General features: G+C 33.8%; 1 protein-coding gene across 1 annotated transcript; it reads left to right on the plus strand.

The window, feature by feature from the left end:
• The first annotated feature begins 2,773 nt into the window (after positions 1-2,773).
• Positions 2,774-10,437, plus strand: LOC123514196 (trichoplein keratin filament-binding protein-like). The gene is made up of 12 exons (XM_045271850.1): positions 2,774-2,929; positions 4,129-4,370; positions 4,635-4,809; positions 5,143-5,262; positions 6,106-6,332; positions 6,469-6,597; positions 6,713-6,845; positions 6,978-7,078; positions 8,855-8,960; positions 9,062-9,217; positions 9,397-9,540; positions 9,870-10,437. Exons 2-12 carry the CDS (start codon positions 4,132-4,134, stop codon positions 9,897-9,899), a joined length of 1,560 nt encoding a protein of 519 aa, XP_045127785.1. The 5' UTR covers positions 2,774-2,929; positions 4,129-4,131; the 3' UTR covers positions 9,900-10,437.
• The last annotated feature ends 5,412 nt before the right edge of the window (positions 10,438-15,849 follow it).

The raw sequence follows: 15,849 nt of genomic DNA on the forward strand, positions 1-15,849 counted from the left end.
ATTTTTTAATTAATGGTTACTAAAGGCGGAAGTTCAGCTAGCTTTAGTGCTTAACTCGGCCTTATCAATTATAAATAAGGAGGTCCCGTACGATTTTCAGGAATTAACATGACGATTGGTTTATTTATTTATTTATTTATTTTTCAGGTTTTCTGAGGACAGTTTTGATATTTTATGGGTATCAAAATAAAGCATATTAATTTTTCTTTCATTTTGCGTCTTTACTGGCATTACAATAGGCCTACAAACATAATTTACAGTTTGCCAGGTAGGTCTATGAAAAAAAAGCTAAGAATATTTGGGTATCTCTGTCTCAAATCAAGTCCAGATCTATAAAAGCTAAATATTCCTTTCAATACAAAACACTAGTGCCACAAAAACACACCCACTAATTTACTCAACTATTTTTTTGCATCATCTTCATTGCAAACAAACAAACAAACAAAAAAAAAAAATCTTCACATGAACTATTAACAAAATTGTATATATATATATATATATATATATATATATATATATATATATATATATATATATATATATATATATATATATATATATATATATATATATATATATATATATATATATATATATATATATATATATATATATATATATATATATATATATATATATATATATATATATATATATATATATATATATATATATATATATATATATATATATATATATATATATATATATATATATATATATATATATATATATATATATATATATATATATATATATATATATATATATATATATATATATATATATATATATATATATATATATATATATATATATATATATATATATATATATATATATATATATATATATATATATATATATATATATATATATATATATATATATATATATATATATATATATATATATATATATATATATATATATATATATATATATATATATATATATATATATATATATATATATATATATATATATATATATATATATATATATATATATATATATATATATATATATATATATATATATATATATATATATATATATATATATATATATATATATATATATATATATATATATATATATATATATATATATATATATATATATATATATATATATATATATATATATATATATATATATATATATATATATATATATATATATATATATATATATATATATATATATATATATATATATATATATATATATATATATATATATATATATATATATATATATATATATATATATATATATATATATATATATATATATATATATATATATATATATATATATATATATATATATATATATATATATATATATATATATATATATATATATATATATATATATATATATATATATATATATATATATATATATATATATATATATATATATATATATATATATATATATATATATATATATATATATATATATATATATATATATATATATATATATATATATATATATATATATATATATATATATATATATATATATATATATATATATATATATATATATATATATATATATATATATATATATATATATATATATATATATATATATATATATATATATATATATATATATATATATATATATATATATATATATATATATATATATATATATATATATATATATATATATATATATATATATATATATATATATATATATATATATATATATATATATATATATATATATATATATATATATATATATATATATATATATATATATATATATATATATATATATATATATATATATATATATATATATATATATATATATATATATATATATATATATATATATATATATATATATATATATATATATATATATATATATATATATATATATATATATATATATATATATATATATATATATATATATATATATATATATATATATATATATATATATATATATATATATATATATATATATATATATATATATATATATATATATATATATATATATATATATATATATATATATATATATATATATATATATATATATATATATATATATATATATATATATATATATATATATATATATATATATATATATATATATATATATATATATATATATATATATATATATATATATATATATATATATATATATATATATATATATATATATATATATATATATATATATATATATATATATATATATATATATATATATATATATTTATGTTCCTTCATTCTTTAATCCAAGGAGTGAGTGGCAAGGCCCATCCTCCTCCTTTGTTGTAATTATTTATTAATTCAGCAATAAATGTATCAATCAATCAATCAATCATTCGGACAAGAAAGATCTTGATTAAATTTCGCGCGGTAAGATATTCGCCTCTATCGCTTTTAGGTAAGTATAGAAAGGAGTTTGTAAGCAATGTGCTATCTAGGTAAAATGATCCCAAACATGGCAGAATTAAGCAAAAATTATGTCAAAAAGCCAGTTATCCTAAAAATTATGTTAAACACCGAATTTCAGTCGAAATTATGGATAAAAGCATAAAAATGTGCTAAATTTGGGAACACTAATGAGCGCTATACAAATAACATCATTTTATTATTATTATCATTCTTATTATTGCTATTATCATTATAAAGATTATCATTATATTGCTATTAAGACAGAAGATGATGGTTGTTACAAGTTGTTAGTATCAACTATCAGTTACTCATTTGACAGCCAGAGCCAACAGGCAGCTGAGAGCCGCCTGAGACTGTGGAGCTGTAAACAAACGTTGCCATGGACGCAGGGTGACGGACGCCCACCGCAAACCACTGACATGAGGAAATTATGTGTTGATGTACATTTGTCTTCGTGATCTAGAAGACAGCAAGTAAGTGTTGGTTACTTGGTTAAGTTGAGTTGAATTACTAAGATTGCTTTTGTGTATAAATAAAACAAAATGAGGATAGGACGTCGTCATAACACCTGTGTCAGCTGGTGTATTGGCGGTACTTTGACATTACTGGATGCCTAATTAGAGATTATTAGTGGCGGTGTCCGCATTACCATCCCTGTTCATACTGAAGGGTTATAAATGGGAGCGTATGCACCATTTTTTTCGGGCAGGAGTTTGAATATACATAGTGATGGTTTGCTAACGGATGTAACGGAAAATAACACTCAAAACTGCTATAGGTATTTACACCATTTTCTAGGGTAGTTTGGGTGTTTGTCTACTAAAGTTACCGGTATTTTGATGCTCCAAACTAGTACTAGAGTCAGTGCTTAACAATTAGTCCATGTGAGGTTTTAAAAATGTTGGTTGTAATATGATAAAAAAAAATTCAGTGTGGCATTATTCACTTTAAACAGACATGATTGTTTTTAGTGATCTGAACAGTGGGGTCCCGAGGGACTGTCTAATGGTCCACATTGATGGACTATGAACTTGTGTTTATTAAGTTCATAAAACATCTTTCACATGGTCAAGAGTGAAGCATGGCAGCTAGTTCATCTTACCAGAGGCAGTCCTGGTTACTTTTACGCCCTGGGGAACCCTCCATTGGCGCCCCCCCCCTCACCACCAAACCCAAATCCACTGCTGACTATATCATTTATTGTTTTATTACAAATAGAAGGGGCACCCCAGCGACCACTCCTCTAACGATGTGGAAATTAGTAGTATTAGTATAGAAAGCTGGTGATTTTTTTTTTTTTTTTCTTTTGTGGGTGGTAGGAGGGGTGCTCGTTCACCCTAAAATATATTGCATTCTGGGCAGTCGCCCACATTGCTCATAGCAAAAACAGTCCCTGCATCTTACATAGTTAAGACACTGATCATTTCATACATCTATATGTTTTTTAGAAACTTGCTTCCATTTCCTCTGAAAAATTGCAGTGTATTAGGGAGGAGGAAGGGGGTTTGAAGCAAAATAAGGTATTTGCAATGGATCTTAATGTGATCATTACTCCTATTGTATTATGATTTACTCAATAATGTACTTTTGAATATGGACTTTCTTACTGGTTGAAATCACTAAGTTCTTACAGTATGCTCAAGATGAGAGTGCCATCATTACTATTTGGTAGACCATGTCTCGGCGGCGGCCAGGGACGGCGGGGTCAGTGCGGTCCAGCTCTGCTGTGGGGGCACTGAGGGTGCGTCCTGGCAGCCGGCCCAGTTCTGCCCGGGAGTGGTTTGAAGCCTACAACCACAGGAGGAATGAGGAGGCTTGGAGGATGGAGGAATGGAGGAACACTGTAAACCTGTATAAAAGAAGAGAATGGGAAGCTCAATATTATAATATCATTGCTCAGCCAAGGAAGAAAATGTCAGTATACTGTATAGTATTTTGTTTTTCCTAAACCTGATTATTATATAACATGCATATTTTATTTGAAAACATGAATAGGAAAGTGCATATATATGTTTCTTCTTTTATTGGAAATGTTGTTGAATAATTGTGCATGTGTATATGTTAAGACACAATCCTTTTGTACTTTGCTCTTTTTTCCGGTTCTTTTTGCTTTAATAGTATAGGTTGTGATTTCCTTTGTACTGTTTTCATCTTTATTTTGTTGTTCTTACTTTCCAGCTCTGACGAAGAGGAGTGGAAAAGGAAAGAGGAAAAGAGACGGAAGCTGGAGGAAAGACGGAACAAATTAAGAACATTATTAAAAGAAGATGAAAAGCGATACCAGGATGAAAGAGAAAAGAAGTACAGAGAATCCAAGCACCATACTGTTCACCGTCACTTTATGTATCCAGAGGTCTGTTCTCAGTTAAAGTGGGTTAAGCCGACTTCTGTTTGTTTGCTTGAGTGAGATGGCATATATTGACAGATTGATTGATATCTTTGACAACATGATGTGGGTCTTTGAATGCAAATTGATATGAGGTGCTGCAAATAATGAAAGATATCAGGAGAAATTTTAAGCTAGTGCTCGATATAAGATCAAATCACTTGGTTCAAGGTTATTATGGATTCAGGAAAAGTGGATGTACAGATAGATGTAGAAGTAGTACACATTTGATACCAGAAGTTTGTTGGTTATGTGATATCTATAAAGATTAATCCAACTTTTTTTTCTTGTTGTTGGTAGGTTGATATGATGAGAACCCGCCTAGAAGACTTGAAAAAGAAAAACCAAGAAGAAAGAAAGAAGCTCTCCGAGGCTTTGTCTTACGAGGCTTGGAGAAAAAGTAATCCTCAAGTGAGACAGGTGCGTAGATTCCCCAAGTAAAACATATCTTGTGTGATTAGAACAGTTTTCAGGATTGTCTGGATTTTAAAACTTGCCACAGATACAGATAGATAACAGAACTGGATTGTAATGTTTGTAAGATAGATGATGGTACAAAATTTTAATGTTTGTGAGAGATACAGGTAAATAATAAGACAGGATTTTAATGTTTGTGAGATACAGAAAATTTCTAGGAATGTTATGATATTTTTTGACATTTGTTTTAGAAACCAGTTCTTGTAATCATAAGTACCATATGAAAATCATTGGAAACTTTATGTTGTGTATATAATTGTGACTGTTGAGAAAAAAGATAGTTGCATGTTGATCTTGGAGAGTAAGATTCGATATGACATCCGCATAGTTTATTTGTATAAAGTTTAGGGAGGGAATGGCCTGGCCACAGACTGGATGACTGGATTGGAAAAACACTAATTGTATTCCTTTTGCATCATAGAAGGTGACGGGAATGGATCAGGCAAGGCAGTTGGTGGCTCTCTCTCTCTCTCTCTCTCTCTCTCTCTCTCTCTCTCTCTCTCTCTCTCTCTCTCTCTCTCTCTCTCTCTCTCTCTCTCTCTCTCTCTCTCTCTCTCTCTCTCTCTCTCTCTCTCTCTCTCTCTCTCTCTCTCTCTCTCTATTCCCACAAACATAAGTGACAAGTTTTGATTTAAGTTACCTCACTTTAGGGGAGATCTCAACCTGGTGTATAAATGGTTGAATTTGAGATACATCATTTGATATTCAAGATGGTAACTGATGATGAATAGTAATTGAATCAATTATGCATGACATTTTCCTATTGACTTTATTTTTTCTAACCAGATGGAGTCTGAAAGATTCGGTCGTTTTGTACAAGATGCATGGGTGAACCAAAGACAGTGGAAGGCAGATGAAAGGGAGAGAAGAATTGAAGAGGACAGAAAAAAGGAAAAAGAAGCTGAGGAAATTCGTCTCCGCATTGAAGAAGAAGAGAGGAAAGTGCAAGAAGAAAGATTAAGTAAACAAGCAGAATGGAAGGTTCAATTAGAAGCTCAAATAGAACAAATAAAGTAAGGATTTAAATATTTGCCACTATTGTGATTTACAGTTGTTTGGGTGTAAATCATAGGAGTGACATTTACCCCTGTTTCTTCTCTTGTTCTAAAATGAAGTACAAAGTGTAATGTTAATTAATGTTTTTTCCAGGGAAAGGGAAAGGAAAGATGAGTTATTAGCAGCAGAAGAAATAGTTCTAGAGAAGGAAAAGCTTCAATTGCATGAAATCAGTCAGAGGCGAGATCGGATGAAAGAATTGAGACAGCGCAAGGAACTAGAGTGAGTGTTCATGATTGTGTTTTCATTGATTGTCCACATGGAGTCTTACCCCATGGCATGAATATGTACAGCTTCTTTGTAATAGATGAAGCACTAAAAAGAGCAATACTTATAGGCTATTCTGGGCACGTCAGCACCAGCTGAAATTGAAGAAGCGAGCAGCAGACATCCAGCAGGAACTTTTGGAGGACGAAGGCATTGTGGAGGACCTGCTGGGTGGGTTTCCTCCCGAGGATGTTGACCAGCAGGTATAGTGTCTGGGCTTCGCCTACACTCAATCCTCAGTGCTCATAGAGCTTTCCTTTTGTAAATATATATATATATATATATATATATATATATATATATATATATATATATATATATAATATTTTTTTTAGATGAAGCAGAGGAGAGCAGAAGCAGAGTGGATGAAGGCAGTGCTTGGAGAACAGCGGCGGCTGGAAGTACTGCGGGAAAAAGAGTATGAACTCCTCTTTAGGTATGTGCATCATATATATATATATATATATATATATATATATATATATATATATATATATATATATATATATATATATATATATATATATATATATATATATATATATATATATACATACATACAGGCAACCCCCGCTTAACGAAGGGATTAGGTTCCTATAAAACCCTTCGTTAAGCGAAACTTCGTTAAGCGAACCACTTATAACAAGTTTGATCCCTGACTGAACTTCCATTGAGAATAAACAAAGCGAGAGTGCATCATAGTACAGTGAAAGGTTTAATGAAAGTAAAAATTATGAAGTTAAACATTTAAGCAGTTCAATTTAAGACTAAGTCATTATAATGTACACTAATGTATATATAACGAAGGGATTAGGTTCCTATAAAACCCTTCGTTAAGTGAAACTTCGTTAAGCGAACCACTTATAACAAGTTTGATCCCTGACTGAACTTCCATTGAGAATAAACAAAGCGAGAGTGCATCATAGTACAGTGAAAGGTTTAATGAAAGTAAAAATTATGAAGTTAAACATTTAAGCAGTTTAATTTAAGACTAAGTCATTATAATGTACACTAATGTATGTATATAAGTAACTTATAATGTTGATGATCTTAAATTTATGAAGGAAGGGAGAGTGGAGTGGCAAATATGCTAGCTGGCAATCTGTGGAATGTAAACAAAGGGCGCATCATTGTATCTCATACAAAACTTATGTACATTTCCACAAGGCTTTCCATTTTATCCATTGCAGAGTCACGAGTTCAGGTGGTTCTTTTAGCTTGCAAGGAAGATATGATCTCACCAGCCTTCTTAATTTCTTAATAGAGTCTGTTGACTTGAAAATGGTAGACAGTAGATGGAGTCAAGCCATGGTGGCAAACAATGCTATTAGTTTTCTCGCCCCTCTCGTGTCTGTGAATAATATCCAGCTTCACTTCAAGAGTAAGAGACTTCCTGGCCTTCTTAGCAATGCTAGGCGACATTGCAGGGCATTTTGGTGGCATGTAGAGCGAGGGATGACGAGCTGCTGCTGACGCTGTTATTGTTTTGAACTAGGTGAGTGAGTGGTGCGCGTTTTGTCCACGAGAGGCACTGGTGTATTCAAAAGCCTGTCAGCTTGTGTGATACGGCCGGGCTTTCAAACTTTGAAAAAATTACCTTTATAAAATTTTGTTAAAGCGAATTTGGTGTTCGTTAAACGAGCAGATGGTAATAAAAGGAAATCTTCTTGTAGCGAAATTTCGTTGTGTGAATCTTCGTTAAGCGGGGGTTGCATATATATATATATATATATATATATATATATATATATATATATATATATATATATATATATATATAGTATATACAGGTAACTTGATGTACACAATAGATGAGTTCCAAGAGGCATCGCGTATTTCAAAATTCGCGTAAAACAAACTTGTAATTCTCATAAGAAACAATAGATAATAGGGGGGATGCGGGATGTGGTCCAAATCATGTATAAGCAAACCAATTGCGCAAATTTAATTAATTATAATATTTTTTCAGTTGCGTATTAACAAAAACACGTAAATTAAACACGCGTAAATCAAGAGTTACCTATATATATATATATATATATATATATATATATATATATATATATATATATATATATATATATATATATATATTATCCACAGTGTTCACATGTTGTATACCTTTAGAAATCATAGAGCTCAACCCATAAACCATATTATATCAGATAAAATTTTCATCAGTTAAATGATGTGTAAATTGACTGCTTTCCAGTGAAGAGGCTGAGAGGATGTGGCACAAGAGGCAGGCTGAGTGGGAGAAGGAACAAAAGGCACGTGATAAACTAATGACAGAAGTCTTGCAAGGTCTTCAGAAACAGGTAAGGTCTTTCCTTATAATAAGAAAGGCAATAAGTATTTGAATGCTCAAAATATCTTCAGTTTGTATGCAATATAAGTAATTGGTTCATACCCTGTATAGGTCCAGGCCAAATCTTCAAAGAATAGTAAGGAACGAGACTTATTGAATGCTGAGAAGTCAGCATTGCAACAAAGCATATCAGAAACACGTGATAAGATGCATCTGCTGGAAACTGAAAGGAAGCAGATGCAGGAGAGGAAGTCGTATGTTTCAAAGGTGAGGAAAGCCTATAGCACTTCATTTAGTGTTTCATACATTAAATTACGGGTATTGTTAAGATTAGTGTTAATGATTTAAATGATTCAAGGCATGGATGACTTCCATGTATAGATACAGTTGGTATATCTATATCTTTGAATGTTATCAATCATCTACTGATTGACTTCCTTGCTTAGCCTTCAGAAAGAGTGCTCCAGGAGACTGCAGCTCTGAGAAGGGACCATGCAGCAGAGGAGCAGAAGCTGGAGGAGCATCGTCGAGAAATTGAGCGGCTGGAGCGTGAAATGCAGCATCTTTGGGGCCCGCATTATGCACCTCCAGTAAGGCAGCTTTATGCTTTTAAGTGTACTAGACTTTTAAGCCATTATGTCACAAAAATTTCAGTTATTACAAATAGCCTCCATTGTCCAGATTTGGAGGTTTTGTTGATGAGTGGCATTTGGCACCAAGTTTGGCTCAACTTTGGATAATTTAATTTATGGAGAACACAAGAGGTGCCCGAATGGTGGGGTAGTCTTGTCTGAAGCATGATGTGGATGTTATTGGTTTCCATACTTTTTTACTCATTTATTCATTCTTTGAACTATTTTATATTCATTAAGTCACAAGATATGATTTTTCATAAAGTGGTTTGTTTTTGTCCCAACAGCGCTATGGTCGCAAGAAATTTGCCTGGTGAGTGGAGAACCTGACTGAAATAGATACATCACAAACTCCTGAAGCTGCACCTCTTGTTCCTAATCTCAGAAGTGCATGTGCTTGATACCTTTATGGTGGCCACACATGTAAGGTGACCTGTACTTACTTCCACCATGATTTAATAGCTGTTATATGTCTATGCAGTCTTGCCACATTGTTGCTTGTGTACAGAAGTCATTGTTATATGGTTTCCTAATGCTGTAATTTATTACTTGACAATACTTCATTGTAAAGCTTTAAATTAGAATTTGGTACAAGCCGTTGTTTCAGCAAAATTTTTACTTTTAACAATATTAATAAACTCATTAAATGAACTCATGTAATGGTAAGAGAGAAGGAAATGTAAAATGTGCAATGATGTCCATTTACTTTTAAGGAAAACATTGCTTAACATAGTGAAATATATATTAAGTGACTAATGCCAAAAAGATATTTATATGAATAATATTACTTAATCGTATATACATACATACATATATATTTTTGCCAATAATGACACAGTAAAGCTTTTTGATAAATATTTTTGTTTGTTTACCATCCAAGACTTGATAGTTTATGAATCTGGACATCTGTCTTGCATATGTGTTACTCCTTGCTCAGTTTGTAAAATTATCACAATATTCAAAATGGAATTACTAATCAATATAAGCCTAGCATTAGTTTTTTGTCTACCACATTAAAATATGGTATCACAATAAGCATTTCTAAAGCAAGTCAATCTATATATGAAGTCTGTCTTTATTGAATTCATACCAAGAATTATATTTCTCATAATGACAGTAGTTTCACGATTTGTAGGTGTGTTATAAGCCTCATGGCCTCACTAGGCAGCAATAATGCCAGGTGGATGTGATGTTCCAATGTCCATGTAGAGTTTGTCACAGCTGGGTGCTGTCATCAATATGAGTGAGATTAATCATAGACTCACTCACTCTCCTAGCTGAAGGAATTGTGATATTCTCTATATAATTTCACTTGATGCTCATGGAAGATTAATCTATTTCATTCTTATTAGGGTTGCCATATGTCTGGATTTTCCTGGACATGCCCAGAATTCACATGTTGAAATCTGGGTTTGGGGATTTTTGAGAATTCCTGTAATGTCCAGGATTGTGGTTTCCATCAATAAATGTTTAAAAGTGTCATATTTCTATAGGTTGAAAGGATGGGAGAGAGGAAGGGGCAAAGGTTTACCTGGTGGCAGCTGTTTTAGTCTGGTTTCAGCCAAAACTAACATACCTATATGAGTCTTGTATGGAGTTATGCTCCTTGCCTTCCCTTTGTTGCATGACTTGCTTCAAATTCCACATCATTCTTCTCTTTTTAACTTGTGTTGATATAGGTTTCAGTTTGGATTATTGTTTGCTTGTTGTGGCCTTGTGACTGTTACTGCAGCAAAGGTTAATGATTTTTTTTTTTTCCAATATGTATTATATGATCAGGTGTTAGTGAAAATGTCTGGAATTCTGATAATTAATAATATATGTCAATCCTATTATCATCATTATGATTTATCTTATTATTATTATTATTATTATTATTATTATTACCATTATTATTATTATTATTATGATTATTATTATTTTTATCATCATTATAAATTATTGTTATTATCATTATTATCATTATTGTACTGGTTATTTACAATTTATTTTCTATTGATCAATCAATTGATTTATTTTGCAATATCATTTTTTTTTTTCTTCACGGTAGTTTGTCACATGCAACAATATGCACTACATGGCACAAGAGATCCAACCTATAGTGTCTCCACTGCATTTTGTGCCTAAAGATATAGTATCTTGTTGGAGTTCATACTGAGCCTAGTGGTCTCTTTCCTCGCTCTCTTTTCTTGTATGCAGTCAAATATCATAACTGTTAGGGTTGCCATATATCCGGATTTTTCCGGACATGTCCAGAATTCATGTGTTGAAATCGGTGTCGGGGTAATTTTTGAAAATTCCTCAAGTGATACGAACTTTAGCTTCCATCAATAACTTTAAAAAAAATGTCGTATTTCTATAGGTTGAAATGGTGGAAGACAGGATGGGGGAAGGGTTTACCGGGTGGTAGCGGTTTCACTCCACACTAAACATGTATGGGTGTTGTAATGTGTCTATGCTCCCAGCCTTCACTTTGTCGCATGACTCGTGTCATGTTGCGCGTCACTCTTATCTCTAACCTGTGTTGATATAGATGTCACTTGGATTATTGTTTGCTGGTTTGTGGCCTTGTGACCTTGTTATTGAAGCAAAAGTATAAAAAAATATTTCTTAAAACTGATTTACATGTTTTCCAATATCATATCAGGTGTTAGTGAAGATGTCCGGAATTTTGATAGTTGATGTGTGACAACCCTATCATAACAAATTTTATCATTTGTGACATCCTCACCACTTCCCCAGGGGTATCCCTACATTCCAGTCCCGGTTCTAGGTCTGAGAGAGAGAGAGAGAGAGAGAGAGAGAGAGAGAGAGAGAGAGAGAGTTCTGCTGGCAAGGTGCACCCTTTTTTAATTGAATGCGATTTAATCCGTGGCGAGTTAATTCCACGTCCTAGAGCAGGGGTTCTCAACCTTTTTATCGTTAAGAACCCCCTGAGTTATAAGACCATCTACCAGTACCCCCAGTATTGTCACATGGAACATGGAACTCAATATGCAATGGCACTGCAAAGGATTTTATTAGATCAGCCATCTAAGTACCCCTGGAAATCTTCTTATGAACCCCCTGTGGTTTCGCGCTGTCAGGATGGCCACTGTCCATGAGCTAACATCATTAGGTCTCTATGACGCTGAAGACGTCTATGCAGAACGGTTTGGTTGGCAATAGACAATCTCATTATCAGACTTTGATTTCTAAGTTATGAAAATAATCTCATTTACGGGGCTTCATAGGTTCATGGTGTCTTGTAGTCTACTTACTAACCTAGAAGGAAAGAAAATATCAAACTAACTTCGAGCTATCAATTGAGGAAGAAGTAATCTTTGTCCCAGGAATAGAGCAAGATGGTATATAAAAAAACACAATGCATAGTTATAACCTAACTCTACTATTATAGCGTTTTTGTCGTAGATACATGTTTAGAAATACTTTACCTATCTTGATATCTCCTTATGTGACAAAAGAATATCCAAAAATATACGATATGCAGTTGACCATCTTTTCTGTGAAATATTACGATATCTGTTGAATCTGGCAACTTCAACGGGAGTTTGGGTCCTCTCCTAGTGTTTCCTTATGATTGAAACATTGATATTTACACGTCATTGTGATCAGGGAAATAAAGAAAACTAAGTTTGCTTTTTTCTAAGAGCATGAAATAGAAAAATTTATGTTTACAAGTGGCAGTTTATGTATAAGACACGCAAACCTGTGTGCACTCATCCACTCTATCCAGAAGCTTAACTAATTTTCAAAAGTTCCCCAATAGCTACACAACTACCATTGGTCTACTGTTTCTATCCAGTTACCTACAAACACGTACACATTCAAGGCAGCAACATGCAAAGTACACTAAATACTCCGGAGCAAAGCTGCCTCACCTTGTTTCATTAATCAGCTAACTCTTGCACACTTTCACACCAAAGCTATTTTTCATTTACCATCGACGATTTTATATTCGAATCAAAATTAAAACGACGATTGAGAACTTTCGGCCTAAAGATGTTTGAGGGCCGTGACGGCCTTGGGCGCCGCACGGGGGAAGGAGGTGGCCGTCGGGTCCGGCCTGGGGCCCAAGGCAGGGAACTGGCTGCAGGTCCTGCTTTTCCTTGGTGGCCTCAAGCTTCACTACTAGTCGTCCACTTGCAGCGCATCACACTAGGCAAGGGTCGCCATAAGCAAGAGATCAATGTCTACCACTCACCGGATGGTACCGTGAGGGGCCCTAAAGGGGTGATAAGGGCTCCTTGCATAGAATATGATGGTGAGTGGTGTGTACGGGACCTCTGCTTATAATGACACCGGGCTGAACAACTCGCCATGAACGAGGGCACGCTGTGCGCCATGAGCCAGGCACTGACAGTACCAGTGGTCCTTTACGTTAGGTTAGGTTAGGTTAGGTTAGATTAGGTTAGGTTAGGTTAGGTTAGGTAAAAAGGACTCACTTCATGACAGCGTTTGGGGAGTGGTGTGTGGCGGGTCATTGCTCATGGCGACCTGTGTGAGGCATTGCAAGGTTGCATCGTCACTGCTCTCATAACCACGGGACTGGGGTTGACCCTTTCTGGGTAAAAAGTTTCGTCCCAGTACCTGTGTAGGTAATAATACTTTGGATCGTTTCGCCATCGCCATCGCCGCACCGTTAGCCTCGATAAACGGATCGTTATCCTCAACAAACACATCTGTACCGTGGACACTGGAATCGCAACCTGTCGTGGAATCCCATTGTTAGCGTGGACTCATTTTCCTTCGCGGCTTCAAGCTCACTGATTGTTGTCAACTTGCAGCGCCTCATACTAGGCAAGGCGTCGCCTTAAGCAGGGTGCCGTGTCTACCGTCCATCAGATGATGCCGTGAGGGGCCTTTAAGGGGTGATAAGGGCTCCTTGCATAGAGTCTGGTGGTGAGTGGTGTGTACAGGACCTCTGCTTATAATGACATCGGGCTGAACAACTCGCCATGAACGAGGGCACGCTGTGCGCCATGAGCCAGGCACTGACCGTACCAGTGGTCCTTTACGGGGTGAAAAGGACTCACTGACAGTGTTTGGGGAGTGGAGTGTGGCGGGTTATGCTCATGGCTACCCGTGTGAGGCGCAGTAAGGTGGCAGCGTCACTCTCCTCGCACTCACGGGTCTGGGGTGAACTCTTACGGGGTGAAAGGGTTCGCCCCAGTACCTGTGTAGGCAAGTGAACTTCAATTGCGTCGCAGTGAGGTGGCAGCGCCACTCTCCTCGCACCTAAGGGTGTGGGTGGACCCTTACGGGGTGAAAGGGTTCATCCCAGCACCTGTGTAGGCAAGTGGACTTCAATTGCAGCGCAGGAAGGTGGCAGCGTCACTTTACTCGCACTCAAGGGTGTTGGGTGGATCCTTACGGGTGAAAGGGTTCGTCCCAGTACCTGTGTAGGCAAGTGGACTTCAATATTGTGTCTTGAAATCGCATCGTGAGGACTGGAACCGCATCGACATCGTGGAAACCCGCATCGTTCCCGTGGAAACTGGAATTGCATCTTGATCGTGGAAACTCGCATTATTATCTTGGAAACTGGAAGGGCATCTTTATCATGGAAAGGCATCGTCATTTTGGAAACTTGCATCGCTATCGAGGAAACTGGAATGCCATTGTTATCTTGGAAACTCGGAGCGCTATCGAGGAATCTGGAATCAAATCTTATCGTACACACTGTTATCGTGGAAGCTCTCGTGATCGTCGTTCGTTTCGTTATCTCTGAATTACTTAATTAGTCTTGGTATTATTATTAGCTTCCGTAATAATAGAGATGTTGGTCATTTTATCTTATCTTTTTACTGTATTTTTTTCAGGGTACAGTTTAGTGTTCTTCAACCTTTTCTAAATTCGTGCACCTTTTCGAGAAGCAAGGAGGACTATAAAAGAAATGCATCAATATTCGTAATTTTCCCTACTTTAAGACTGAAAATCGATAGATAACATTATTGAATATCTACCTGAAGCTACAGTTTTTTAGTCCTAAACAGTCGCTATATAGAGCGAAATGTACTATAACAAAATGCCACATCTCAAACACATTAGGCCCGTGTTCCGTCGGAGTGTAATATATTACTATTGTGAATAAATCGCAATACTTTGATTAATATCAATAGGAGAGGACCCAAACTGTCACAATTTCAGTGTTCGCAGGAGAGAGTCAGTATCGTCTCGCGGTACAGAGTAATCGTCTCTAAACACTGTATTACGATGTATCTATTGATTTGCCAGGGTTTTACTCCTACCAGTATTTTTCTGTTC

Source organism: Portunus trituberculatus, chromosome 37 (assembly GCF_017591435.1).
Source record: "Portunus trituberculatus isolate SZX2019 chromosome 37, ASM1759143v1, whole genome shotgun sequence".
Lineage (NCBI taxonomy): Eukaryota > Metazoa > Arthropoda > Malacostraca > Decapoda > Portunidae > Portunus > Portunus trituberculatus.

Bases quoted from the DNA above. Each gene is read 5' to 3' on its own strand.
- LOC123514196 (XM_045271850.1), top strand. From the start codon at position 4,132: ATGTCTCGGCGGCGGCCAGGGACGGCGGGGTCAGTGCGGTCCAGCTCT. The intron at 6,333-6,468 runs GTAAGGATTTAA...TGTTTTTTCCAG, and splicing joins GCTCAAATAGAACAAATAAA to GGAAAGGGAAAGGAAAGATG. The intron at 9,218-9,396 runs GTGAGGAAAGCC...TTCCTTGCTTAG, and splicing joins GGAAGTCGTATGTTTCAAAG to CCTTCAGAAAGAGTGCTCCA.